This window comes from Chlamydotis macqueenii, chromosome 3, assembly GCF_036417535.1.
Source record: "Chlamydotis macqueenii isolate bChlMac1 chromosome 3, bChlMac1.mat, whole genome shotgun sequence".
Lineage (NCBI taxonomy): Eukaryota > Metazoa > Chordata > Aves > Otidiformes > Otididae > Chlamydotis > Chlamydotis macqueenii.
In genome coordinates, this window is record NC_141558.1 from 97,257,885 (window position 1) to 97,285,316 (window position 27,432).

The 27,432-nt window shown below is 37.0% G+C and overlaps 1 protein-coding gene across 2 annotated transcripts in view; it reads left to right on the plus strand.

The window, feature by feature from the left end:
- SIPA1L2 (signal induced proliferation associated 1 like 2) overlaps positions 1 to 25,682 on the plus strand; it is a 144,418-nt gene extending 118,736 nt beyond the window's left edge. The window contains exons 17-22 of one of the 2 annotated variants that reach the window (XM_086744725.1): positions 3,393 to 3,546; positions 7,065 to 7,284; positions 14,783 to 14,914; positions 21,623 to 21,746; positions 23,460 to 23,541; positions 24,444 to 25,682. In XM_086744725.1, coding sequence (XP_086600851.1) covers positions 3,393 to 3,546; positions 7,065 to 7,284; positions 14,783 to 14,914; positions 21,623 to 21,746; positions 23,460 to 23,541; positions 24,444 to 24,590 — 859 coding nt within the window. In that variant the 3' untranslated portion in view covers positions 24,591 to 25,682. The remainder of the gene's footprint in view (positions 1 to 3,392; positions 3,547 to 7,064; positions 7,285 to 14,782; positions 14,915 to 21,622; positions 21,747 to 23,459; positions 23,542 to 24,443) is intronic. The other variant, XM_086744726.1, reaches the window with a different exon arrangement.
- The last annotated feature ends 1,750 nt before the right edge of the window (positions 25,683 to 27,432 follow it).

The window sequence follows — 27,432 nt, forward strand, 5'->3', positions numbered from 1 at the left end:
GTCAAATAAAGCAAGCTGACAGAAATTTCTGGAAGTATGTGTAGGGAAAAATATATGGCTATGTCAGACATTCTGAATTTCCATTTTGAATCTCTAGGAAACAATTGGGAAGGTGAATTTTATTAAGGTCTTAAAGATCTTTTCTACAAATCTTCAGGAATTTTAGTTAGTTTAAAAAAAACTTACTTTCTAATGTTTCTGTATTAAACCTTACCACCTTGTTGCCTATTACATCAGCTAATGCATTATAGATGAGAGAGATGACTGTAAACGTATCAGTGATCTATGGTAGAAAATGTTAAAAAATTAGTGCAAGTTGGGGCTATTTTAATGATTCTTTGGTATCTTTTTCTGACTTTGTTTTTCATGAAGACATATGAACTGGTGGTTAGGACACCACAAGAAAAAGATTGTGTGGGTATATCTGACCCTCTCTTCACAAGACTCTACAAAATATGCAGGCTTAGAATCATAGAATCATAGAATCACATGGTTGGATGGGACCTATAAGATCATCTAGTCCAACCGTCTTCCCACTACCATTGCTGCCACAGCTACTAAACCATATCCTGTAGCTTCTCATCAAGCCGCCTCTTGAACACTGCCAGGGACGGCGACTCCACCACCTCCCTGGGCAGGCCATTCCGGTGCCTGACCACTCTTTGAGAGAAAAAGTTTTTCCTCAAGTCCAATCTAAACCTCCTCTGGTACAACTTGTGGCCATTTCCTCGGGTCCTGCTTGTTGCCTGGAAGAAGAGGCCAAACCCCTGTTCATCACAACCTGCCTTCAGGAAGCTATAGAGTGCAATGAGGTCTCCCCATGAGCCTCCTCTTCTTCAGACTAAACAATCCCAACTCTCTCAGCCGCTCCTCGTAAGACTTGTGCTCCAGACCCCTCACCAGCTTTGTTGCCCTTCTCTGGACACGTTCCAGGGCTTCAATGTCTTTCTTGTAGTGAGGGGCCCAAAACTGAACACAATACTCAAGGTGCAGCCTCACCAGTGCCGAATACAGGGGGATGATTACCTCCCTGCTCCTGCTGGCCACACTATTTCTAATGCAGGCCAGGATGCCGTTGGCCCTCTTGGCCACCTGGGCACACTGTCGGCTCATGTTCAGCTGAGCATCAACCGACACCCCCAGGTCCCTTTCCTCTTCACAGTCCTCCAGCCACTCAGCTCCGAGCCTATAGCGCTGCATGGGGTTATTGTGGCCAAAGTGCAGGACCCGACACTTGGCCTTGTTGAACCTCATGCCATTCAGCTCAGCCCAGCGATCCAGCCTATCCAGATCCCTCTGAAGGGCCTCCCTACCCTCAGGCAGATCAACACCGCCACCCAACTTGGTGTTATCTGCCAACTTACTGAGGGTACACTCAATCCCCTCGTCTAGGTCATCAATAAAGATATTGAACAAGCTGGGCCCAAGTACCGACCCCTGGGGGACACCACTTGTCACAGGCTGCCAGCTGGACTTGACTCCATTAACCACCACCCGCTGGGCACGGCCCCCTAGCCAATTCTTTGCTTCAATAAAAGCAAGTGACATCTAGACAAACATCTTCAGAGCAGTTCTAACGAACAGCTGTATGTGCAGCTTAACACAGGAATAGCTCATGAGGAATGTATTCTTAGGTGGAAGAAAAAGGCTTGCACTCAAACGAAAAGATGCAGTATCTGAAATATAGATAGATATTATACTTCCCAGTGCTGCAGCAGTAATAAGTAATATTTGAATCTGCTGTTTAAAACTAACCTTTACTTTCCTGTTATCTTCAAAATCGTCATCTCAGATAACCTCTTTGCTTTCTTTTTGTGCATAAGGTATTCAGTTCTATCTCAATAAATTGTCACCACTGTATATCTCGATAAATTGACAGACGATATGCAGTACCTGATTTTCAAATGTTTAGTATGAGATTATTCTTTGTTTAATGGGAATGGGTTATTTTCATCTAATATATCATATTGCACATATGTGCGTATTTATGGCAAGTTTGATGTTTAAGTATACAAGCTAGAATTATGAAATATGAGCCTGAACTTAAGCTCTTAAATTCCTAATTTCCAGAAGTAGAAGACATTACTACCTTCTTGTCCTGGTTGTTTGTGTTTCTTTGTGTTATTGTGTACTGGTGATTTCTTCCCCCTCTCTCCCCTCTATGTTTTAATTGTTTAAATTGTTCAGTCTTAGTAGTACTTGCACTTGAAAAGTGGTAACTTCATTGATTCCCAAAAGCTTTTGCATTTTGAACTTGATGAACTCCTGGAGCAATTTTTTTATATTTTGTATGGAACTGTTATGACAAAATTGCAAAATGAATGATGTCATTCAGACTGAAACCACAGCAATTTAGAAAAGTATCTTCAAGAGCTAGTTCTATTTAAGAAATATTAATTGAATATGGCAGCACTTCATATACTAGAACCTATTTTCAGATTTTTCCATGGCATAGAGCATTGCTCACCTCTTTGTTTCGAGGAAAGCTTTCTATACATCACAGAGAGGAAATATGTCTCTGAGGATAATTATGTTGAAATAAAATAACATCTCTAATTAGCAATGATGATGAAAATCAGGTCAATTGCTGAATGTTGTGCCACTATAGGATATAATTCACTGAGAATTACACTTTACCGTAGCAAAGCTTGTTTCCTCTCTGCTGAAGACAGTCACTGATTATGCTGCACTTGGCAGTAAGTAATGACTTCAAATCTATATTCTGTGTGATTACAAATATCTATTACCTTTGACTGCATTCAAGAGTAAACCTGTTATAATTCTCTCTCTCCTTTTTCATGGAAGGAAGCTGAAAGATAATAATTCAGTATGACAGTCTTTTGTTAACTGTAAATACATTTTTATATGCTGATAATTAAGGAAGACAGCTGTTTTATTTATCTAAAGAGCTTTATGAAATTCCTGATAATAAAACACACTTAGGACATGGCACAATTGATTACGAACACACTTCAAACATTGCCGCTGGTGACCATAGTAATTTTGCCAGATTGTAAAGCTGGATACAATATCACACTATAAAATATTGATTTTCTTATTTGCTAAGAAAGTAAAAGTTAAAATATTTTGCAATGAATACAACTTTAACAGTAGGGAAGCGTGGTGTAAAAAAGCGAGAGGCAAGCTAGGACCTAGAAACGAGCATTATGCTTTTTAAAGTTGTTCTTTAGAATTCCTAAAATTGATTTTTCAGGGGTTTAAGAATTTCATTTTGGACAGTGTCATAAATATAAAATGATTGAAAATTGTTCTAAAAAAGAGTGTGCAAGATAATTCTAACAATTTTTGCTTTGTGACAGAAAATGAATGCAGTCTTCCAAATCTAAGAGTACTATTGCTTCTCTTGCTAAAAACACCAATTGTCTCGACAGGGTGTATGATGATATTGATGCTGTGTCTGCATCGAGTGCACTCCAAACTTCCGTGAGGAATGCCATTGTTGAAAGCCAGCAAGTCTTGTCCAAAGAAGATTTTCTGAAGTTGATGCTGCCAGATAGCCTCCCTATGGAGGAGGGGAGAAGAAAGGTTAGCTACTTTCTTTGGCTCTGTGTATCTCAGATGCACTTAATTACTTTAGAAATTTGTTTCTGATATTCCCCAAATTGCTATAGAGAAGGCCATATCTTTTTGTATAAGTTTAGTATATTCCATGGGGATGTTATAAATACTGACCACTAGTTGCAAAATATCATTTCTCACAATAAGAAACTGATATCTAGTTTGATTATTATGTATGAAATACAGTATTTAAGTATGTCTTTGCTTAGCTTGAGTAAAGGCAGATGCAGGTTGAACAACTAATAATTCCAGAGATTAAAAGTAATATTTTCAAGGTTGAATGCCTAAATTTGTGTGTCTCATGATATTAAGGCACATGAATAAAAGTAGCCCACTTTCCCCTGCCCTGTGACACTCAGGACCAACAATTCTGTTTGAAGTCTGAATCACAATTTCATGTAGGTATCAGTGGCAACTACTCAAAAGGCAGAACTGTTAGTGCTAGTGGAGAGCATACATCTAATCTTTATAATATGCAGACAATTTGTGATATTTAAAAGTTTGCAAAAAGCAGATAGAGAACTTAAAATTTACTGCTCTCCAAAATATATATGATTTTGAATTCTGTGCTTAATGTGGAGTAAAGCACAAAGCAATTAAATTACTTGAGATAATTGTCATAATTCGATACTAACTCAATGCTCTTTTAACACACTCTGTTTATACAATGTGCTAAATAGCATAATCATCATGTCTGAACAAAAGTAACCCATGGGAATCCTCTAAGTGCAGGGTTGAATTTAAAATTCAGATCATATATATTTTTTAACATGCAGTATGTTAAGTATGCATTATATGTGTTTGAATTCTCATGGATAACGTCCTAGAAGTTTTTATGATTTATGATTGATAGAATAATTGGTTTTCTGTGATGATTTCAAGACCTACCAATGTTTCTGGCTATGTAAATAAGAAACGACAAAGAGTGAGAAGGTGTGTCCATCCTCAGATAAATTACTACTGTCTTCTTTCCCTCCCAAGACACCCAAACAAAAACTCACCAAGTGAAAGAGACTGTAGCCCCCAACTCGCAGGGGATTCCCAGCCGTAGGTCTCAGCAGTATCCAGTATTTGATTATACCTTCATAGAAGATAGTAATCTTAGTATAGAAGAGTCAGTTCTCTTTGACAGCAAAGACAGACAGGAATTTTCCGGATATGTAAGATTCTACAGAATCAAAACACATTTTTAGTTTGATTTGGGTTTACCTTCTTCATAGATCAGGGAATAATGAGCCCTTTATGTAATGTTTAATTTTTGTCACACCCTGAAAAGAAACTCTGTTAAGCTCCAACAATTAACATTCAACATGTTTGGATAGCTAATGAACAACCTTTACAGCTAGAAGATGCAGTATAAGGTTGAGAAGACGTGAGTAACAGCCAAGAATTGCAGTAGGATGCTTGCTGGGAATCTTGGAAGGAAAAGGATTGGAGACCCTTCAGTTCAGAGGGTGAAAACTTTTAACCCTTTGCCCAATGTGGTCCCTTTTAGACTCAGGGTCTTTGATACTCTTTAACCACTGCTTATAGAAGGATACCTGTATCCATTCAATTAAGGATGCTATGTATGTCCTCTATCCATTCATTCAGGGGTGCTGCTTATGTCTATTGTTGTGCTTATTTTATGTATGTGTTAAAATAAAGTTTTGAATTAGGTTTAATCCCATGACACATATCTGTTTCAGGCAAATCTCTAGAACTGATGTAGTATTTTGATGCTTTCCTAGATTAGAATCTGAATATCTTCCTCAATTTTCTCTGGGATGTAGTTAAGCATTCTAACAACTGAGCATGTGCTATATTGTCATCAAGACAGATGCTTTCCAGAACTAGCACTTTCAGATGTATTTAAGTATTTTGTAAAAACTGTGTCTTGTGGCATGATTGAGTGTTTCTGTGTATTCATAGAATCATAGAATGGTTAGAGTTGGAAGGGACCTTCAAAGGTCATCTAGTCCAATCCCCCCTGCAAGATCAGGTTGCTCAGAGCCTCATCCAAGCTGGCCTTGAATGTTTCCAGGGATGAGGCATCCACCACCTCTCTGGGCAACCTGTTCCAGTGTTCTACAACTCGCATTGTAAAAATTTTTTTCCTAATATCCAATCTAAATCTACCTGCCTCTATTTTAAAACCATCACCCCTAGTCCTGTCACAACAGGCCCTACTAAACAGCCTCTCCCCATCTTTCTTGTGGGCCCCCTTGAGGTACTGGAAGACTGCTATCAGGTCTCCCCTGGAGAGAGAGCCTCCTCTTCTCCAGGCTGAACAGCCCCAACTCTCTCAGCCTGTCCTCAAAGGGGAGGTGCTCCAGCCATCTTATCATCTTTGTGGCCCTCCTCTGGACCTTCTCCAACTGGTCCACATCCTTCTTATGTTGGGGGCTCCAGACTGGACACAGTACTCCAGGTGGGGTCTCACCAGGGCAGAGTAGAGGGGGAGAATCACCTCCCTCGACCTGCTGGCCACACTCCTCTTGATGCAGCCCAGGATGCGGTTGGCCTTCTGGGCCGCAAGAGCGCATTGCCTGCTCATGTTGAGCTTCTCGTCCACCAGCACTCCCAAGTCCTTCTCCTCAGGGCTGCTCTCAATCCATTCCCCGCCCAGCCTGTATTTGTGCCTGGGATTGCCATGACCCAGGTGCAGGACCTTGCACTTGGCCTGGTTGAACTCCATGAGGTTGGCACAGGCCCACCTCTCCAGCCTGTGAAGGTCATAATTCATTACAAGGAAACAGGACAGGACGTTAAATTGTTGTATACAGGACAAACCAGTTAAAATAATTAAGGCAGTAACTGACCTTTGTAGATGTGAACAATAACTGGATTTGCAGTGCTGAAGAATGGCTTATAAAGTGGGATGGCCTAGTTTTACAATACAGTAACGTCTTGTTTTACTGTAGATATTTCAGTTGTTGTTCAAGTAACTTTTTGAAATGCATAAACAATTTTCTCTGAACTGTATTATCCTCTTTTCTAAGCCTGTTTTGTGATATCTGGAGAGATGCAGTGTCTCAAGTCACGTTCATTATCCAGTGAATTATATTGCACCGTATATCAGTTCAGAATGTTTAACATTAAAGTCTAGTCATTTCCAATTAAAATCAAACAGTTCTATGTATAGTCTTGAATAAATGTTGCCAGAGTTGGTGACCTTATATATATTTCTGGAAGACATTACTGTCATAAGGCTATGGAGATTTCATTTAATATTTCAGGATTAATAAAACTACAGAGTATCTGATTAATTCATGGTGATGTGTTCCAAAATATCAAAAGGAAGTATGAAAATCCAATTCAGTAACTCTTTTGAGGCCCCAGTACATCTGATATGGTGGAACAAATCTCTGATCTTCTGTATTAGCTCAAGAATTCCAGACTGCCTGTCCAGAAAAATACTCCCAAGAACTGATGATGGGATATGATTGTGTGAATTTTTTTAACCAGTAATACGTGTTCTTCTGTCTTCTTATTTTGATGTTTAGTTTTCATTTTATGGAAACCTTTCTCCACGGAGGACACTTTATCGTACCCTATCTGATGAGAGTATATGTAGCAATCGAAGAGGATCTTCATATGCTAGCTCTCGAAGTTCAATGCTAGACCAGGCCTTGCCAAATGATATCTTATTCAGCACTACTCCACCGTATCACAGCACATTGCCTCCCAGAATGAGCCTGACTCCTGGAATGGGAAATCTGCGAAGTAAGTGATTGTTGCTATCATTGCTGAGTTTGGAGTATTTGTAGTAAACTCAAACAAAACACCAAATATTAATTTAGATTTTACTTTTAAGGTGAAATTATGAAATCTCAAACTGCTGTTTTAGATACCCTAGTAAAAGTATACTTGGTCATACTTAGAAGAGTACATGCTTCTGGTTGCCTTAGTGATCAATTCAGATTTATCATGTATGGAGACAGCATACACTTTACTTCCCCTGAGACCAGTCATAGGCAACAAATACCTGTCTGAAGATATTTCTTGTTATATTTTTATTTTCCGGTTATCATCTAATTAAGCCAAATTGGCCTGTTTTATTTTAACATTTTTGTTTATTTTTAACGTGCATTTAAATTGGTGAAATATTCATTAATATATTCAAAATAGTAGCTAAACAGGGCAGCTTCTATTTAGATGATCCTTTTGGTAACATCTTAAAAGGAAACATGCAGTAGTTGTTGTCCAAAACTGAATTTGCTGATACTTTTTTTTTTTTTAAACATGTTAATAAAACCTTTGCAAATAACACTTCATTTTGAACACTTTACTTACGAGGTCTTCATAAGAGCAATCTTTATTATATGCTTATCTTGCAATAATTCCAGCGTGGAATGATTAACTATAAATTTTGTAGTATTTTTTTTTAAAAAAAAAAAAGGAATGAATTTTTTTTTTTTTTAAAATGGGGGAAATTGTGAAAAAGACACATACTAATATACCACAGCCCAAATCTACACAGCCGTATACATATCTTTAGTCTACATATCCATATTTATATACTTAATAAGAGTGAATTGTTTTTTTAAAAAAATGCTAAATCTCTTCACTCCTCAGATTTTTTAGGCTGACCTATAGGTGACACTTAATATAGGGGGTGATGAGGAGGGGGGAAAGCACTTTTAGTTTGCTGCTTGAGTAGCACATAACAGCTGACTGCAATTTGGAAAAATAGTAGAGCAATTGTGGACTCTGAAGTTCACAGTTAAGAAACTGTGGGTGGATTTCTTGAAAACATTAAGGACTTTTGTAGGCGCACGTCCAGAGAGAATGCAGACAGATGATTTAAATAGTAATAAAGGGCTCTGTCATTCGTCACGTTCTTCAGGAGCTAGCAGCCACTTGCCAACTTTCAGAGTTAAGCCTTATATACAAAACACTTTTCTAGTTACAGTGGCCTCAGATGTAAGACTGAGTTTTAGTCACTAACCACTGGTTAATTTTAAAGTGTTATCGCAAACAAGTGCTAAATTCTTGCTTCAGATGGGAACGTATGCTTGGTGTACCTTTTGCCATTCTAAAAATACTCTTAGAATCATAGAATCATAGAATGGTTAGGGTTGGAAGGGACCTTCAAAGGTCATCTAGTCCAACCCCCCTGCAAGGAACAGGGACAACCCTGACTAGGTCAGGTTGCTCAGAGCCTCATCCAGCCTGGCCTTGAACGTTTCCAGAGATGGGGCCTCCACCACCTTTCTGGGCAACCTGTTCCAGTGTTCTATAACTCGCATCGTAAAAATTTTTTTCCTAATTTCTAATCTAAATCTACCCCCCTCTATTTTAAAACCATTACCTCTTGTCCTATCGCAACAGGCCCTACTAAACAGCCTTTCCCCATCTTTCTTGTAGGCGCCTTTGAGGTACTGGAAGACCGCTATCAGGTCTCCCCGGAGCCTCCTCTTCTCCAGGCTGAACAGCCCAAACTCTCTCAGCCTGTCCTCATAAGAGAGGTGCTCCAGCCCTTTTATCATCTTCATGGCCCTCCTCTGGACCTTCTCCAACTGGTCCATGTCCTTCTTGTGTTGGGGGCTCCAGACTGGACACAGTACTCCAGGTGGGGTCTCACCAGGGCAGAGTAGAGGGGGAGAATCACCTCCCTCAACCTGCTGGCCACGCTTGCTTCTTTTGATGCAGCCTTCTATCAGAGTGACACTCTTTACTATAAATTTAATATGAAAAGATCCTTTGCTTTTACTGATAAAGAATGAAGACCCATTTTGTTTCATTTCAGACTAATTCAGTGGATTTTGTAGTCTGTGAAGGAGCTATGTATATATAACCAGGCATCCTGATTGTATTTTTTTTCTTTTACTATGTTAGGTCTCTGTTTTCAGAGCCATTTCTTGTACACGTAAATGTGCAATGGAATCAAACCTTCAAGGTGCTTTTTATTCAGGAGATTGACAGAAGACAATTAATGGTGTACACTCAAGCTGTATACTGCTCCTCCAGCAGTGAAATTTTAGAGTTTTGTGTATTAGTTCTGTCTTAGACACCTTATTTTCCGTTCTTGCTGCTTCTTACGTACAGGAAGTTATTTATACACATAGCTGGGAAAAAAAGGTGAAACTAGTATTCTGTCAGTCAAAAGGAAGTTGACTTGATATCCAAGGTAGTTCATGCTATTTTCATATACAACCTCTATTTTCTTTGCTTCTGATTTTGTATTACAAAAATGCCGTTCAATGCCAGCAGTGTAGGATCTTTTATGATGGCTGTTTCAAGGAAGATTTAATTGGTTGTATATAATTACACTCTGAAAACAAACACATCATGACTTGTCCACTTTTGCTTCCACAATAACGTTAGCCAATATCTCCATATAAGAAACTAACTTCAACTCTTGTTAGGAAGGTTTTTGTAATCAGTGCGTAGCAGATATTTACATTCTATAGCAGTGATGGTGTGAGAGGTTTCTTTTTCATTTATAATGTTAGTTTTATTTATAATTTTAGTTGTAGTTTCACTCATCAGGATTCTTAGCTGTCATAGTGATGTCTGGTAAAATACGTATGTTGGTGATCTTAAAAGATTTTAATTTTACGGATATTTAATGTTTATAAAAATCAGTGGAAATAGTGTCATTTTGGCTGGAATTAATTTTACAAAGATACATTCTTGCATGTTATTACCCAGCGTGTGGTACGTGAAATATTGTGGCAGCACCAATCTTGTGAGATCCCTCTAGCAAGGAAGAGAGTGTGATTAATAGGTAAGCAAGGCAGCACCAAAACCAAAGCATAATAGGCAATCTAAAGGGTTCCAGTTTACTAGGAAATCAGAATTATTAGACAGTATGACCATGCAAATATGGAAACAGAAACTTCAACTGTGTGGGATGTTGGCTGTGGGAAGGAGATGAGAAGAGGAAGCTACAGGATTTTGTTATTGTTGTATCACTGGAGGAAGTGAAGTGAAGAAAATATTGCTTTCAGTAAAGCCTGAAATGCAAGCTCTGATGGTTGAGAGCTGTTGATTGCACACAGTACACAAAGGTAGAAAGATTTATTTCCATTTTATCTTAGTTTTAACTTAAACCAGAAAGCAGAACTCGTGTAGCTGAGAACTCTGAAATTTTACCTTGGGGACATTAAAGATTCCCAAACTGAGACAGTGTTGTTCATGTTGAGTGATTCTAGCATGCCATACATGGTTGCAGGTACAAATCTATCCCTGTCTTGCAAATTCTTGGCAGCTGAACTAGCAGGGAAAGAATGAAAACAATGAGAACCACTGATACAGAACTAGCGTACCAACACAAGTCGGAAACCCAGGAAGACATGTGGCAGCAGTCTGACTGACATTCCAGGCACTGCGGTCCACTGCTAGTATGAAACACAAAAAAGAAAGGGGAAAGAAAAATGCCATAAGTGATACGCTGGCATGACATTCCTGTGCTGTGAGGAAAGGAGCAAGGTACAGTATACTTGCAGTGAAGAGGAATAAGGAACTATTTTGCAATGGTATACTAACAAATTCTGAAAGTTCTCAGATTTTACATGCCATAGGGAAAAGGCTGTCAGATGTGCACCTGATATATCTGCACCTATGTTATTAGATGAAAGTCTGTCTTAAAACTGGCTTACTGCCAGTGTTAGCTTCAATTCAAAACTAACTTCACTGATAAGAAGCAGTATTAAAATGGAAGAACATCACCATGTATTGGCGATGTACAGCACAAACAATTTGGAAATCAGTTTTTCAGTAAGCAAATAAAGGCTGTTGATTAAATAATTCATGCAACCAAAGGAGTATATATGTTGTCTGTTACAGGCTCTCACAGTGAATAATCCACCATACCAGAAAGTGAGACTATCTTCAGTAACAAAAAGGAAGGGAAAAGTAGTTATTGGGAGTACCTGTCCACTATTCTAACAGTAATGTGAACAAAGGTCCAGGAGATCTATGTAATGTGAACATAGGTCCTACTAGCAAGCTGGTATCTTTGAAGGGAGACTTTGGGCAACCCTAGGTAATACTGAAGAAGGGGTCAGGAGGCAGAAGCTGTTGTTTAAGAGGACCTTAGAGAGATAATTACTGATTGCAGGAAAGAAGAACAGGAAGTAGACACTGGGATTTATGTCCGTGTATGACTTGATACATTCCTTCAGCTGCAGCATCTTTTGAGATAATCTGCTTTTTAAATGGCATGTCTAGTTTGAGCTCAGTAAGTGAAGAGTTCTTAGCAGATCTTTTTTCATAATCTACAGTGTCTTCATAAAAGTAGCGGTTCCAACTGAAGCAGGATACTTGTCTTGGAAACAGAAAAGGTTAAGTCAGGTGAATTTTTTCTCTTTCTTTATAACTAGTTGCTCTTTGAGTATAGAGGTATGTGGGACCAATGACAGTCAATTTCAGGAGCTCTGTTGGAAACTGAACTGACCATATAATTTTGGTGAAAGTAAGGATTCTTCAAAATGCTTTCTACTTTTATGTATCAATAATAAAAATAAAGACAATTTCTAAGAGTAGGAAGAGAGTGACATAACCGAAAGGAGCAGAATCCAGAAGATCAAAGATGTTGTGCCAAAAGGAGTACAGCAATTAAAATAATCTTTAAAACTGAAAGATAACACTTACATTGTTTCCTCAAGGGAAATAAGGGATAAGTGTGTGTTGCTTCCAAAACAATCTGTTGGGCAATGAAGTAGCCTACGAGATTAGGCATATCCTTAGGACACAGTGGTGGGCATGCTCAAGCATAACTTGCTGCCTTTTCACAAATCAAAAAGAAAGACAACAGGCAGCCTGCAGCTGCTGATGTGGCAGTTGTACGGAGAAAAAGGGGAGGCAACAGCAACGTAAGAGGAGCAGGGAAGAAATGCAAATATGGGAGGCTAGAAATAATTCGTCTTACTCACAGCATTCTTGAAATACAAACAATATTCTCTGAAATTCAAGAGCACTGTATCACTAGAGCTCCTTTTTCTTATTTCTTTTTTTACTTTTTCCTCTCCCCCCTTGCCCTTGCAGAAGAACACATAACTTATCTTGAAAATTAATTATTTTGTGGTGGCATACTCGTGCCCGTTCAGTTATTCCGCTTACAGTTTCAGCCATCAGCAAGAGCACTTGCATTTTCAGAGCTATCAATATTCAAATCTCTACTCTGGCAGGCTTTCTGCAGTTGAGTTGCTCTGTCAGGGAACATGCAGGACTGAGTAGGATCCACCCTGAGGTGAACTGAGGTTCTCGCAAAGACAATGCGTTATGAAGGATGACTGCTGGTGAATATATCACTCCTACACTTTAATTTGAAAAGCCTACAGAATCACACTGGGAACAGGCATCTTCCTGACAGGTTTCACAATCAGCCTCTGTAGGCTGATCACACAAAAGCAAGGGCTGTCCCTTAGGGCTTGCCTGCTGCTCTAGAACCAAAAGCTGCCTTTCAAATAAGGCATTCTGTCTATTTTCCACAGCAGGGATGTATACAACATTTGTACTTGCATAAATAAGGTGCTTTATAATTCCCAGGTCATGTACAAAAGTTCAGAGACTGCTCTGATGTTGAGCTTCCGATGTATTTGCATCCCAAGGTCACCGTAGATAAGATTTTATCTGTGTTTATAAGGAACTGAAAATAAAATCTTAGTACAAATGTATAAGTAGAATTTATTTGTATATTACATTTTCCATTTCATATAGCATCTACTTTTCCATACTAAGTGGATATTGAGAAAGACATTTCTACAGAAGTTTGTCAAGCCACTTCCAACTGTAATATAATAATACTGCATCTTTCATATAAGTTGTAGAACAAGATGAATTCCAAAGTAAACAAGATTTCTATCTTTTCTGCATTGTTTTTGCTTTGTGGGACTCCTGATTTTTGCAAAATTCATTCCCTTTCCTGTTCCTGATTTTTCTTTTTTTTTTTTTTTTTAAACAAGCTTTCTGCAAAGAATACAGTGTACCCTAATCATTGCTCTGTGCAGTAGAATGCTCTGCAACAGGCTACTGCTTTTGGATTTTTAGATCAGAAGTCTCTAATTCAAATGGACTTTGGCATTCTCTTTCACTGGTATCAGGACAATGACAGCATGCTATTTTCTTAAATTAAATAGATCTTCTACTTTTATGTGTGCACTTTTTCCTTTATTGATTTTTATGTTTGATGTTTTCTGGAAAAAAATATTCCTCAGAAATATTATAATCTGACTCACTGGAATAGCTAGATGGAAATTTTCTTCTGAAATATTTGAGGAAAAATTTTTGACCTTTATTTTGACTTTTTATTTTGACCTTTTTATATAGTGGAAGTAGATATAGCTAAAGCAAAATTTTTTTTGTTTCCTGACTATACTATCTAACAAAAGTACAATATTGTATCACTAGCTTTATGATTAGGATGAAATGTGATTATAAAAATGCATTTGGTTTATGTTCAGTTTTAAGAACTGTGTGTGCCTGTTCAGCAGTTTTCATTTTAATGTGTTCACATAGTTCAGAAGATTGCTATGGATAGATAAGGAAAATGTAAAACTACTTAAGATAATTAGGAAAATTAGCATCTCCTCTACTAAGATTTATGTTCATAGTACCTTTCTAAAACACCACATAACTGAAAGCTGTGTTTGAACTAACTTTATAGTGTATACATGCAATTAATATACAATGTGTTACAGCTCACTCTGGAGCTTAGAGATCAGCATGGAAGTCTTGCATCCTTGGATATACAACTACAAATATTAAATTCCATCGGGTAGTGTTTTCAATGCGGAAGTGAGTTTTTGGCTATAGGTTATAATTTACAAATGCAGTAGAAGAGAAGCAGGTGATAATTTTTAAATTGCTTCTTGAACTGAAATATTTATGTTTTAGAATAAGACTGCATGTAAATATCTCATATGTTGTTTCACAGCCTTCTTAAAAATATAACTTTGTGGATCTAGCAACTTTTCTGCTGAGTGCTCAGGTTTAATATGGTGTGCTTCAAGCATGGGTGCTGCCTACTCACACAGCATTCACATGAAAGTGCGAAGAACACATCATGTGCAAAGTGGCACAAAGCCTTTAGAAACCCTGTCGAAGTTTAAAAATTATTCCACTCATACTGAGTATTGAACAGGAAAAGACAGAAACAAGAGAAATGAAGATAAGCACTCTTTACTTTTCCTTTTTTAATAGTTCATTATAATAGCTTCAAAATTAATTGTACATCATTGTTATAGGAAGACTAATTATTGTGTTTATCGTTTAGATGAATTCTGGTTCTCAGATGGGTCCTTATCTGATAAAGCCAAATTCAATGATCCTGGCCTGATGCCCCTGCCAGACACTGCCACAGGGCTAGACTGGTCCCACCTGGTAGATGCTGCACGAGCGTTTGAAGGTAACAGGAAAATTTGAATAAAGATGAATGTTCAGTACACAAACTTTTTTTTAAATATATATATATTGTATAGCCACATTTTGCATTTCAAAAATCCAGTGTTTGCCTCCATAGCCCCTTAGTTCTTTTGGCAGTATCACTTTTCAGTGCGGAAGGTTGTCACTGAAAATTTGAAGTATTCATTTCAGTATCTGTCTTAGATAAAATTCATCCCCACAGGGGCCTAAGTTCATTCTGTAATCAACTGGAAAAATCAAGTGCTTTGAAAGAGAGATTCAAAGCTTTAAGTTAGGTGTTTAAAATGAAACTGGGAGTAACACTCCCCTGAGTTTATTGTGTCGTGTTTGTAAATTGTATGTGTAGTCCAAATTATGTTGCAATCCCTCTCAGTTTTCATAATAAGCCCTCGAAAAACAGCAAAAAATGTATGTTATACTTTCCAGTAGCAGACCTTGAGGTGCAGGATGTAGACCAGATTTGCATTATTAAATTATAAGACCAGGTTAACTAAGAAAAAAAACCTCATGTGCCTCTCTTACAGCTAAACCTACACATAATATATAAACACAGAAAGGTGGATGTTGGTTTGAGCCTATATATAGAGGTATACAGTCGAATGTTTGTATTTTGTTCTTTCAGACAGGCATTTTGGTTAGGTCACTGTGCTGTCCTAAAATTTCTGACATTTCTCAACTGGTGTTACTCTCTCTAGTGAATGTATGGGAAGTCAGAGGTATCTGTGAATAAGGATGACATTACCTCAGTCATCCTTATATAAGATACAGATCTTAACTTTATGAGGAGAACTGGTTAGTGATGAGACGTTCTGGTTTTTTTTAACTAAAAGCCACAGTGGGAATCAGTTTTCTAGTACCTGATTCCTTCCAAGTATGAAGTGATTAAATTTCAATTTGATCAAAAGCTCTTCAGAACTACTTGCAATCATTTAAATGGCATTGTGAAGAACCCAAACCAGCAGTGATGATTAGCAATCTACAGTACTGTATTGTTTCTTAACCTAACTGTATGTGCATTCATTGCTATTCAGTACTACTCAAACACGCCTGTTGTAGCTGACAGGAAGTAGTGTGATGCTGAGAATCTGGCAACTGTTCCCATGCATTTCTATGTTTGGTTGCTCAGAGAGCATCCTGTTTGTTATTGACATCTTAAACAAAGCAAAATAGATTTAGTTCAGTAAACGATGCAATCTGCAACTTTGTACTTGAAGAATATTTTTAAATGCTAATAAAAGTTTTGAGTTCAGCTGACTAAAAGGTCATTCTGCACCACTTACGCTTCTGTATTTTTTAGCTTCCTTTGAAAACTTTAATAGATTTTCATTATTTTTACTACTCAATATCGTACTGAAAATAATTTCACTTTGGTAAGTGTTAGGTGAGTGCAATTAGCATTTGAAATTGAGAGAGGTAGAACAACATAGCTATCCACAGTGCCCTATCCTAGGGAGGAAGAGTATTCATTTGGGTTTTAATTGCAAAAATCTTAGATATATCTGTAGATAATGCTGAAGAACTGATCGTCTGAGTCGCAAGATAGAAACTGTTTTTATTGGGCTTTTTTGAGTTAAGAATTTGAGTAGTAATTAGTAATCTAGCTTTGTATGAAGGAATGTAATTCTTTTCCGTTTAGGATTCTGCAATAGAGACATCTGTGTATATGCTAGGTGATTTCTTGCAATTTGAAAGTAAGTTAAAAAGGATAACTGATAGGAGTGCCATAAAAAAATCACCGGGAGGGAAAGTGTTGGATATGAATTAGCAGATGCTGTTTCCTTATGTATTTTAATATTGTTAACTTAAGAGTTGCTTCAGCTAACTATTTTTAAATTGCATGGAAGTACTGTTCTGCATTCTATCAATGTGAAAAAAAAGGAGTGGATGATTCTAAAGTTTGTCCACTTCTGAATATAAAACTGCTTTGATCTTTTTATTAAACTGGATGGCAATGTGATAACATTTTATATAGGACCATTTAAAAAAAAAAAAAAACCAAAAAAACAAAAAGCCAAAGATCGCCCCTACCCCCTCCCCAAACCTTAAATGAAAAAGATCGCAAGATAGATAGGACTTGTTTAGTACTGATTTAAGAAATAAATATTAAAGTTGTTCTCTAGTTTGGCTTTGCCAACCTGGTATTTCAAAGTTGTGTTCTGTTCTAGAACCTAAATACAAAACGTAATTTTAGTTCTTTTTTAGTGTTTTGTTAATATCAGTTTACTAGAATTACCAATCTTGATTTCAAGGTCAGGGTTTTTCCTTGTGATCTGTCTAGATTGTATGTTGACAGATCATATTTAGCATGCATATAGTCACTATCAAGTGGTATCCTTCCATTTTTTTCATACACGAATAGGCTACTTCCAGTTCCCTTCTTTTATTTTGGTGGGAGCTGCAGAGGGACAGTAATCGGAGAGCAGCTGCCACGCTAGAAGTATGCTGTTGTAGTATTTTGGTACCCATCCCTGAAGCAAACAACAAAAAATAGATAGAACTGGATGTGACTGTATAGCAAAAGAGATAAGAGTTTTAGAGAGGGCAGTTGGGGTGAAAAAGAGGAAGTTAAAGAAGCAAAAAGAAAGTAAGCAACATGTTGAACTGAGTAAAGATAAAGATATGGGGATTTATGGAATAAAATGGAAAGCTGAATTAGAAAAATGAGAACAAAGACATCTCAGAGAACTATAAGGGAAAAGGAGATAATTTGTTTTTTAATTCTCTTTTTGTGTTATCCTCCTGATAGATCTCCAAGTTAGGGAAGAAGGATTGGCCTTCAAAATGCGTATTATGTTGCTGATGGGTAATTTTGGATCTTTTCAATGTTTTGGAGAACAAAAGAAGAAGCTTTTCTAGATGTCCATATCTGTTACCGTCACTAGAGAAGAGAATTGAGGCAAACATACATATGGGTTGTTATTATTATGAATAGGTCTTTGTACTATTTGTGCTACTTTAAACTGGGTTTATTGTCCTTAAAAAAAAAAAAAACTGTTTAGTGTTTGATAAATCATATTTTGGGAATTAACAACCTAAGAAAGCCCCTCTGATATCTCTGATTTAGTTCATTAAAATAAGTGGTTTCAGCCTCCTGATTTTTTTCCCAGGTTATTTTTACGAACGTCTAGTACTGCCAGTCAGAATGCAATGTTTCTTAATGCCAATTTATCTTTGCAGAAACATCTGTGCTACTATAATTAATATTATTTTAATACTTCCCTTTACAATCTTTATAGCTTAGTGCAAGTAATGCTACACATAACATAATGAGAAAGAAGTGAAGCATTCAGCATGAAAAATAATTATTTTAACCCAATTAGTATGTTAAACTGATAGAAAAAGGAAAAAATGAATATATTTAGTTAGCATTTGGTCATATTTAGTGCATGCATGTGTGGCTCTCTGCTTTGGTGCGTATGTCAGTGTATGTTTGTGGGTATACTTTACCTTAATAATGAGAGAGCAGCCTCATGCACTGTACTCGTTTTAGGTTTTTCTGCTCTCCAGTACATCAAAATTAGCTGGAGTTTTTTCTGGCCTCTGTTAGAGGCCTGGAACAATGGAAATCCAGATTCAAATTCTAAGTGGTTACAACTGTACAATTCTATTACTTTAAAGGGAGACATGAATTTTATCTCATTTGACTTGCTAAGTCAACTGTTGCTTAAACTTTTTATATAAGAGCAGTGATATATTTTTGCAAATAGTTTTCTATGGATGAGTCCTATGTGGAGTTCGGCAAGGATGTCCCAAATAAAAATAAGGGCTCTGAGGTTTACATTATTTTTTTTCTGTGATATGGACATATCACTTGAATTGAATAGGAGATGTCTCTGTAGTTTGGAAGAGGCAGAACTTATGTCTACAGCATTGTAGTCAGAAACACACTTGATTTTTCTTTCAAAAAATTAAGTCAGTGAAAGTATCTTTGATTTCATTTTCATGAATATAGAGTCAAGCCAACTCTGTTAAGAACAAATAAAACAAAAATCAGTCGGAAGATCTAAACAGTAAATTGCTGAAACTATTGCAAAGCATAAATACTTACAGGGAGATCAGTGAGTTTCTGTGTAGTTACTGAAAATAAAAATGAGTCTTTAAAAGTAGTTTAAAAGTATTCAAAGGGAAAGTATTTTGCTAGTCCAGGATCTTGATGATGTACTGGTTATTGCAGAGGTTTATTGTGTTACCAGCTTGTTCAGAGAATGATTTTGACACTAACCTGGCTTTTGAAAATTAAGAAACTTCTCTTTGAAGCGCAGCACAGGAATTTCAATAGTATTTTATATGATTGGAGACTTCTGGTTATTAGTGGACATATAGTGACTTTATTCCTCACCTGATGAATGGGAGAATATGGTTTCATATTTTATAAAGATGAATATCAGAAAAATATGTTTAAGTTGTACTAGGAAAGTAGATAAGGTTTAACAATTCATTTCCTACTCTAAGTGTTAATATTATTTTTCAATTATGTAAAGTTGAAATTCATTAGGGATTACATATGGAAGAAAAAGTTAATCCACACATACTTCATTGCAAGCACCTATGTTTTTATATTTTTATTGTATGTTGAAATAATATGAAAATATTTTAAAATATTGTGTTTAAAAATAGCATCATGATTTCATTAACAGCTATGTGTACCTGTTTTTGCACCTGCTTTTATCCATCAAGGAAAAGATGCTTTCAAATATGGCTGCGGAGATCAAACTGACAAAACATTTTCTCAACTGACAAAATAAACCAGACAAATGGCCATTCCCTTTAGTTAAGCTTACTCAGCAGAGGGAGAAAAGTGCAGATTTTTTTCTGTTACAGTAGAATTGCCTCTGTGACACAATGTCACATGTCAAGTATTGTTGGCCATAGAAAAAACAGTAAGGGCATAACATTTGTTGCTGGCTTTGTTTACTTTAATCAAGTGGCAATGAAAGTGTGAACAGTTAAAGGTGAAATCAATAATTAGATAAGTACTTCAAACTGTTTACACAGTCTCATTTCTGGCCTACATACTGTATTCGAGCTGGGAAACTAGTTTTAGTTGAATCTTTTGAAGAAATTGAATCTTTTCAAGTTAAGTTTCAAATCTGTAAATGGTGCCATTGATTCTGTGTTTAAAATTATTTTCTTACCTTACTGTCAGCACATACAAAAAAGTAATGTTCATATTTGCTGAGATCCATCATTACTCAGAAATAAGGATAAAAGCAGGGGAAATGAGCAGTAGTCTTTAAAATTAGACAAAAAACGACATGCAACTTTTCTTCATTATGTTATAAAATCAATTGTCAACCTTTGCTATTCCTCAAAACTATTCATTTAAAAAATCCCTTTTAAGAGCTTTTTAGTGATTTCCTATTTTTGTTTGGTAGAAGTTTAAAATGAAAATTTACTTCCTAGTTAAAATAATGTGGCCTGTATTCCCAGTTTGGGTGCTTAGAGTTTGGAGGGTTGTCTCTTTACTTATCGTGCCAAGTTGCTGTGTTGCAATATGGATATTACTATTAGAGACACGGAGCACGGCACCTCACACTTTACTGTAATGTGGCTGTTGTGTAAAAATGGCATTGCGAGGCTGAGAGTGAGAGCCAGCATGAGTTGCACGGGGAGTGTTCCACTGCGTGAGCTGCACGTGAGGGCCACAGCTGCTCCAGTGGAGATGGACTGTCTTGTTCATAGGAACATTCTAAATCTTATTCCAGGTTTTGACTCAGATGAAGAATTTGGGCCGTTCTATCATCACACGCCGTTTCTAGGTGATGGTCTGGGATTGATGACTTTTGTAACTTTCTTTAATATTTCCTATGTTTGCACGTTTGCATGATAATGCAAGCTTTGGGCCTGTGGGGTGGTAGAGCAAGGGGAGAAAGGGCAAGGCAGGCATGTTGTCACCAGAATTTATACAAGCCTACAGACATGGATTTTGTTTGACAGATATAAGTTTAAATCAATCTCTGCAGAATATGGATTTATTTTTTTAAGATGACAAATTAAATCCTAATGAATGCATCATTTACTCCTGTTCTGTGCAATGATGATCTGCATGGCATATTTCTATTATATGGTGACTGATGTATTTTGGCAACCACACTGTATATCCATAGGTAATTATATCTGTGCTTGTTAGATTATGTTCCAGTGGAATCCAATGTAGATAGTGTGCCTTAGTAATATGTACATAACAAAACCTCAATTGATAAAAATAGTGTGAATTTATTGTTTTTCAAGCATGCAGATAACCAGTAGGTTCTGTAAATGCTTGAGGCAGTAAAACAATACAAAATGAACAGTGCAGATTTCTGAGGAATCTGATGGCTTTAAGTCCATGGAAAATGCAAAACTTTTCGCTGAATTATTATTGTCACTGGTTGTGGCCCTGCATCCTCAAATGGTTTTCTGCAGATTTCATCAAGACCAATATACTGTTCATACCAGCATTAACTGGTCCAAACTAATCTGTCTTACTCTGCTGATAGACACAAAACATTGCTTTGAGGTTGCCTTTGGATGCAGATGTGGGGAAGCCAACTAATTGGAATTTACTTTACATCTGCTGATTATCTTCAAAGCTGTGGTGTAGAAACCTACATCCATTTCTCTAACTGAATCAGGATAATGGCTGTAATATAGCCTTTCATTTTGTACATATGTCCAGCTTTAAACATATCCTTTTGTTACTTTTTTGCAGATCAGAGAGTAGCATCTTTTTGCACCTTGAGTGACATGCAGCAAGCTCAGGGCTTGGAAGGAACACAAGAGTTACCTTTGGATGAGAGTCCCACAGATGGAAAAGATTTCCTTGAAGCTACTGGGTATGTCAGAATTAAAGCATGTTTCTAAAAAAAAAAACAAAAAACAAAAAAAAACAACAAAACAACCACCAAACCACCACAAACCAATCTGATTTTCTCTTAATGTTGCATGTCAAATTGCCTGTATGCATATTTCACTGGTGTTTGATGGCATATCTGTTGCCTTGACTGATCACATCTTCTTGTCTTTAATTTTGAAGAATGTTGTTTCTTGGAATCCGTCTCTGAGCAGTTCTATCTAGAGCATTTGTAGTATAGGTAGATAAAGCACTCTCACTAAAATAGGCTTCTAATGCAGAGCACGGTTAGATGCAGAGTTTCAATTAATCAAGTTTTTTACTGTATTCCTCCTATACAATAATAATTTGTTACGCTGATTTCTGTTTTCATTTGATAGAACCAATAACATGAGCTTGACTCTGTAGTATGCAGTAACCTTTTCTGTAGCAAATGCCTCAGACCTTCAAACAGGTCTTCCTACTTATATTTTGCACCTATTTGCTACTTGCAAATCCATAATTTTGCATTTATGTGGAGGTAAATGAATCAAGAGAACCTGTAACTGAGGACTGCAGGAAACTTTTATCCCAAACTGCCCAGTTCTTCAAATTCTTTCCAGTGCTCTGGGAGAGATTGTTTTCATTCTGCCCCCCCCACCGCCCCACAGTCTTCCCTGCTGTGGGGAGTGTACTTGTTAAGAACAGAGATTCAGCAGTATAATCTGTCCACTAGCACACTTTAAAAGAAAAACACATCTTTGATTAGTTTTGCTTTTCAGCTGCAGGAATGGAAGAACAGGAAATGGAGGAAAAAGTCTTCTTGCATGTGAGACTATCACATTATAATTTGAGCCAATTTTACACAAATTAACTTACTTACATGGTAAAGCTCATTTATTGTAGTGAGTTCTAAGTCCACATCTTTCCCCAGCCTAGTGATCAGTAAGGATTTCAAAAGACTGTTAAAGATGTTCCACTTTTAGCAGATCTGTCAGCTTTGTGCTCTTGCATGAAGCAGCGAATTCAGCTTTGTATAAAGCTTTTCTGTTCAGCTTCTCTCTTCTAGACAAAATGATTCATGTGACTAATTTCATATATAACATATATGAAACCATCTCCCACAGTGCTCATTGTCATACAGGAAACAGAAGCTATTCTCAGTATTCCTTCAGTCATGCATTTGATTCACCTGTGGCAATATTTTATATGTTTTGACCTTTAAACCAAATATTTGTCACTGTAAAGCCATAGGTTTATCTTTTACTGGAAATGACACAACTGCAGACCAGACAAAAGAACTCTTAACAGCTCTTTCAGTTTACAATAATTGCTGCTGCTTCTTGCTTCTGATTAGTACAAACCTGATCAGAAAGCAGCTTGTTAACAAATGTGCTGGGCACACCATTTAGCAGCGAGTTTGACTGGCACTGTTGAGGATATGTGCAAATAATTCCTGAAACATTCCTTCTTAAAATTGTCATAATTTCCACCTGATTTGCAGAAGAGGCAGTATCGTATTTCAGATGTTGCAACAATATGTTCCAGTAATGTTATGTTCCAGTAATAGTCTTTTGCTGATGCTGGTTTTGTCTGTGTTTTCCTAACTATGCCTAAACTGCTTTGTTTTCTTTGCTATCACTAAAAGTGTTACTCTGCAAAAGCTGGGGAAGAAAACGTTTTTAACTCAGAGTGAAGGTAGTGGTTTACTTTACAGGGAACATGCTCCGAGTACTCTGACTGGAAAAGTAAACCAGCTAGAAGTCATCCTCCGGCAACTACAAACTGACCTGAGAAAGGTAAGAGTTCGTTAGCAATATTATTACTCTCTGGTTTTAGTAGTTGGATTTTTATGCAGAGGTTGTCAAGGGCTTGAAAAAAGTCCCTCAGTTAAACTAGATAGTGTAATTAATGAATGGTGGAGCCCAGGGGTTGATCAGAATGCTGAGGTGCAGAAGGTCCTGTGGGAATGGTTGTGTGAACAAGGTGCCCCAAGGCAACTAGTTTATGGGTCTTTAATCCAGAGTAACTGTCCTACATGTAGTCATACCTCAGAAAGAAGGAGGCACTTTCTCTGCATTTATGGTACCTTGCATTTAACAAAGGATAGGAATATGGACACAGGCGCTATTGCTAAGTAGTTAACACTCCAGATGTGTCATCCTTGTTGCCTTGTGGTGTCTTGATCATCTAACGATGACTTGCTTTGTGTCTCATTTGCTGTCTAATTTCTGAGCCAATTTCTGACAATGCCAGGACTGGTAGAAATGAGACGGGTTTTGGTAAGAAAATAATTATGTAAGGGAAAATTATGAAATTAAGTATTTTTCCTCCTTAACGTATGCTTGAAATCAAATGCTTACGACTTGGGCTCTCACGTATTATTTGTAATAGCTAAAAGCTTCTTATCCTTTTAGTGCTGGAGGTTTTTTTTGTTAAATGGAGTAAGCTCCTATAATTTTTGTATGAAAGTAGCATCTAATTTTCTTTTTAGCTTGCAATATTTTCTCAGAATTAATGAGGAAGTTGAAGCATATTTGAGGAGTTAACTTACAGTTAGTAGTTGTCAGAATGGATTAGAAACCTGGACAAAATATAGCTATATGACTTGCTATAAACAAATAAACAAAATATAAACAACAAAAATAAATGCTGTTGTCACATCTACTCACTTTACTCAACTTGTATCTTTGTTAACCAGGAAAAACAGGACAAGGCAGTTCTCCAAGCAGAGGTACAGCATCTGAGACAAGATAACATGAGACTTCAGGAGGAGTCTCAAACAGCAGCTGCTCAACTGAGGAAATTTACAGAATGGTTTTTCAATACGATAGACAAAAAATCCTAATTACTGGGCCCCTAGAAAATACATATTTGAACGATGTAACAGCTGTATTTTTTGAATTAGCGGGGTAATAATTTCACTGTGTTCATGATCCATTTTAGGTGTTTCTGCTACATTCTCTATCCAGCTTTATTCATTTGAAAAGGAGAGAGAACTGTGGTAATCTGTCTTTAAATTCATATGAAGAGAGCAGAGAAAAGCAGATATTTGTTTGTGTGCAGATGAATGTAAAAAATCCTTAGTGTCATTTTAGACATTTTTAGAAGATGCTCTGGCTGGGGCTTGCCTGAAGAGGAATACTTGGGGTTTTAGTTCCTGCATTTCAGGTGCAGTGGTGAAGATGTTAAAGCAATTTACATTAGCTTGGGCTTCAGTATTGTAAGATAAAAAGAATAACCAGACATATACTTTAATGTTTAAAAGGTGCTCTATTTTTTTGTATGTACAGTAGTTTTATTTCCACAGTCCACATTGTCATAGCAATAAGAATGGAGGTATAGTGAATAGTCACAAAGCTGTGTTTATAAAATGTTAGCACTGATGTGTTTAACACTAGTTTGGATGCAGATACATTAGAGATTATTTATTTGCAGGAACAAATGGTGCCTGAATATAAACAGTGTTCTGATTTTCTAAAAATACACATGCCTTGTAAATGGCTCACTGGGGTTAGCCCACTCCCAAATTCAGTTACTTTTGTATAGTTGATGTCCAGCTAAACAGTTATACCGCTTAACTATTGAATCATGTATGGTGTGAGCCAGCCAATCAATTGTACAATGCCAAATTTGTTTATCTTTGTACAGAAGCTTTGATCAAGTGTCTTGTATTTAACACCTTTATTTAAGCTTATTTAACCTTAAATTGTTGTTTTTATAAAGTTTGTTTTATCTGCACTATGGTGAGATCAGTTGGTTGCAAGTTGTAATATTTTTAGCTTGCCAAGACTGTACTGAGGAGTTCTAGAAAATTCTAACAATTGGATGCTGCTAGTACACAATTGATTTGTTTGTATGCTTTAACATTTTTAACTGTTTAATTTGAAATGAACATACATCCTGCTTTTTTAATAAATGTTAAAAATCTAAACCTGAATTATTTTATCTTGTATTGTCTGAAACCGCTGTCATCAGTAATAGCTCAGGGTTCTGTTCAGCCCGCTCTCGATCCAGAGACAGTCCAAGCCCCCAGAGCTCTCGCAGGTCCTTGTTACTGTCGAGGGACTGTCAGTGTTAGCAAAGTTGATCTCTGGTGTGTGCTGTCCTACAGCTGAGGAGGTGGCTTCACAGGTCAAGGAACAAAAGCTGTTTTGACTGTTCGTAGGCACTGATTAGTGACCTAGAAGGAAAAAACTGCTTTACCTAAAAATACATCCTAAAGAAAGTTTTCAAAAGGCATCTAGTTTTCTCGTATTATTTTACATCAATTGTAGCAGCAGATAGCTTGGCATCTTCTTGTGCCTGCAATTGAGGATTTCATTGCAGTGTCAGCATATGTGAGATATCTTGTGTATAGTATTGAACTTAGTCTACACCAAAAAAAAGTGCAGTTTTCCAAAATGAAATGAAGCTAATAAGCACATTTGAGTTATCCTTCTGAGAGGAAAAAAAAATAGTTTGAGATCATGGTTGTATCCCAGTTTCCTTTCAGCAGCTGAAAGCATTCAGGCAAACCTATAGAAAATTGTTGAACAGTTAAAAAATATATTCAACAGATGCAAGTAAAATTGTGTGTCCATTGTTGGTTCGTATTGCCTAAAAATGTTTTGTAAGTTGAACAAATGCCTGCCTCTGTTATAACAATTGCTCTGAATGACTGCTCTTAGGAAAGATTATACATGGGCAGAGAATCAAGGCTTTGGTATCCTACATTCAAATGAAAAGGACTATTTTGTCTTTGTATTTTTCATCAAATCTCTGACTTTTACATACCAAACAATATCCATTAAGCTGTACGAGCAGAGTAATTAAACATGGCAGTCATGTGTTACACTAGATTCTGGTTTAAGCACCTTACAGGAGTCATTAGCAAACCCATCTGGCTGAAGACCTTGCCAAATAACAGTGCTGAACAACCTGGGCAATTTGTCTGTGAACATGTTTCTGTGAGGATTGGTTTGTCCTCTTTGAAAAGCTGTGTTTATCAAAATGAACTTGAGACTAAGCTTGTTTTGAAGTGACACTATTAGGTTTGTGTAAGAGTTCATAGTCCAATATTCATTTCAGCTCTTTATCTCTCAGTTTTTGAAAACAAATGTTACTATAACTACATGCACAAAAAGGATTTTCAGTAGTTATCTATCTTCCTTTTCCATCCAATTGAAAACATTTTATTTCCAAAAGTGCCAGAAAACTTTGTCTACAAATCTCTTACTCCCTTTGCTGACAAGGGCAGTTGGGTTGGAGGCACGTGGTTCATTCCTAAGGAATTTTCACCGTGGGGAAAAGTTTTTAGTCTGGCTGTTATTGTTTTAATAACATGTGAATACAATATTTATCAGAGACCATAATACAGTTTTAGCATTGGTAAAGGACATTTAATTAGACATTTTAATTAACTGTTTTTAAGAATAATCCTCTCAGAGACATTTTGCTAACAAAAATGCCTGTTTTAAACATGTGGAAGCAAAGGCTTAAGTCTACATAAGCAACTAGTGTGGAGCACTAGGAGAACTTAGATTGTTGCTAACACAGGTTTTCGGGGTGGGAGGAGATCTTTCAGGCTCTTTGTTGTCCAGTCCCATGACTCTACACCTCTTAGTGGCTGAAATTGTATGTTAGGTGGGCTCTGGCTTAGCTTTGTCTGGAAGCTCTGTGCTTTAAGACCAATCCATATGAACCAAAGC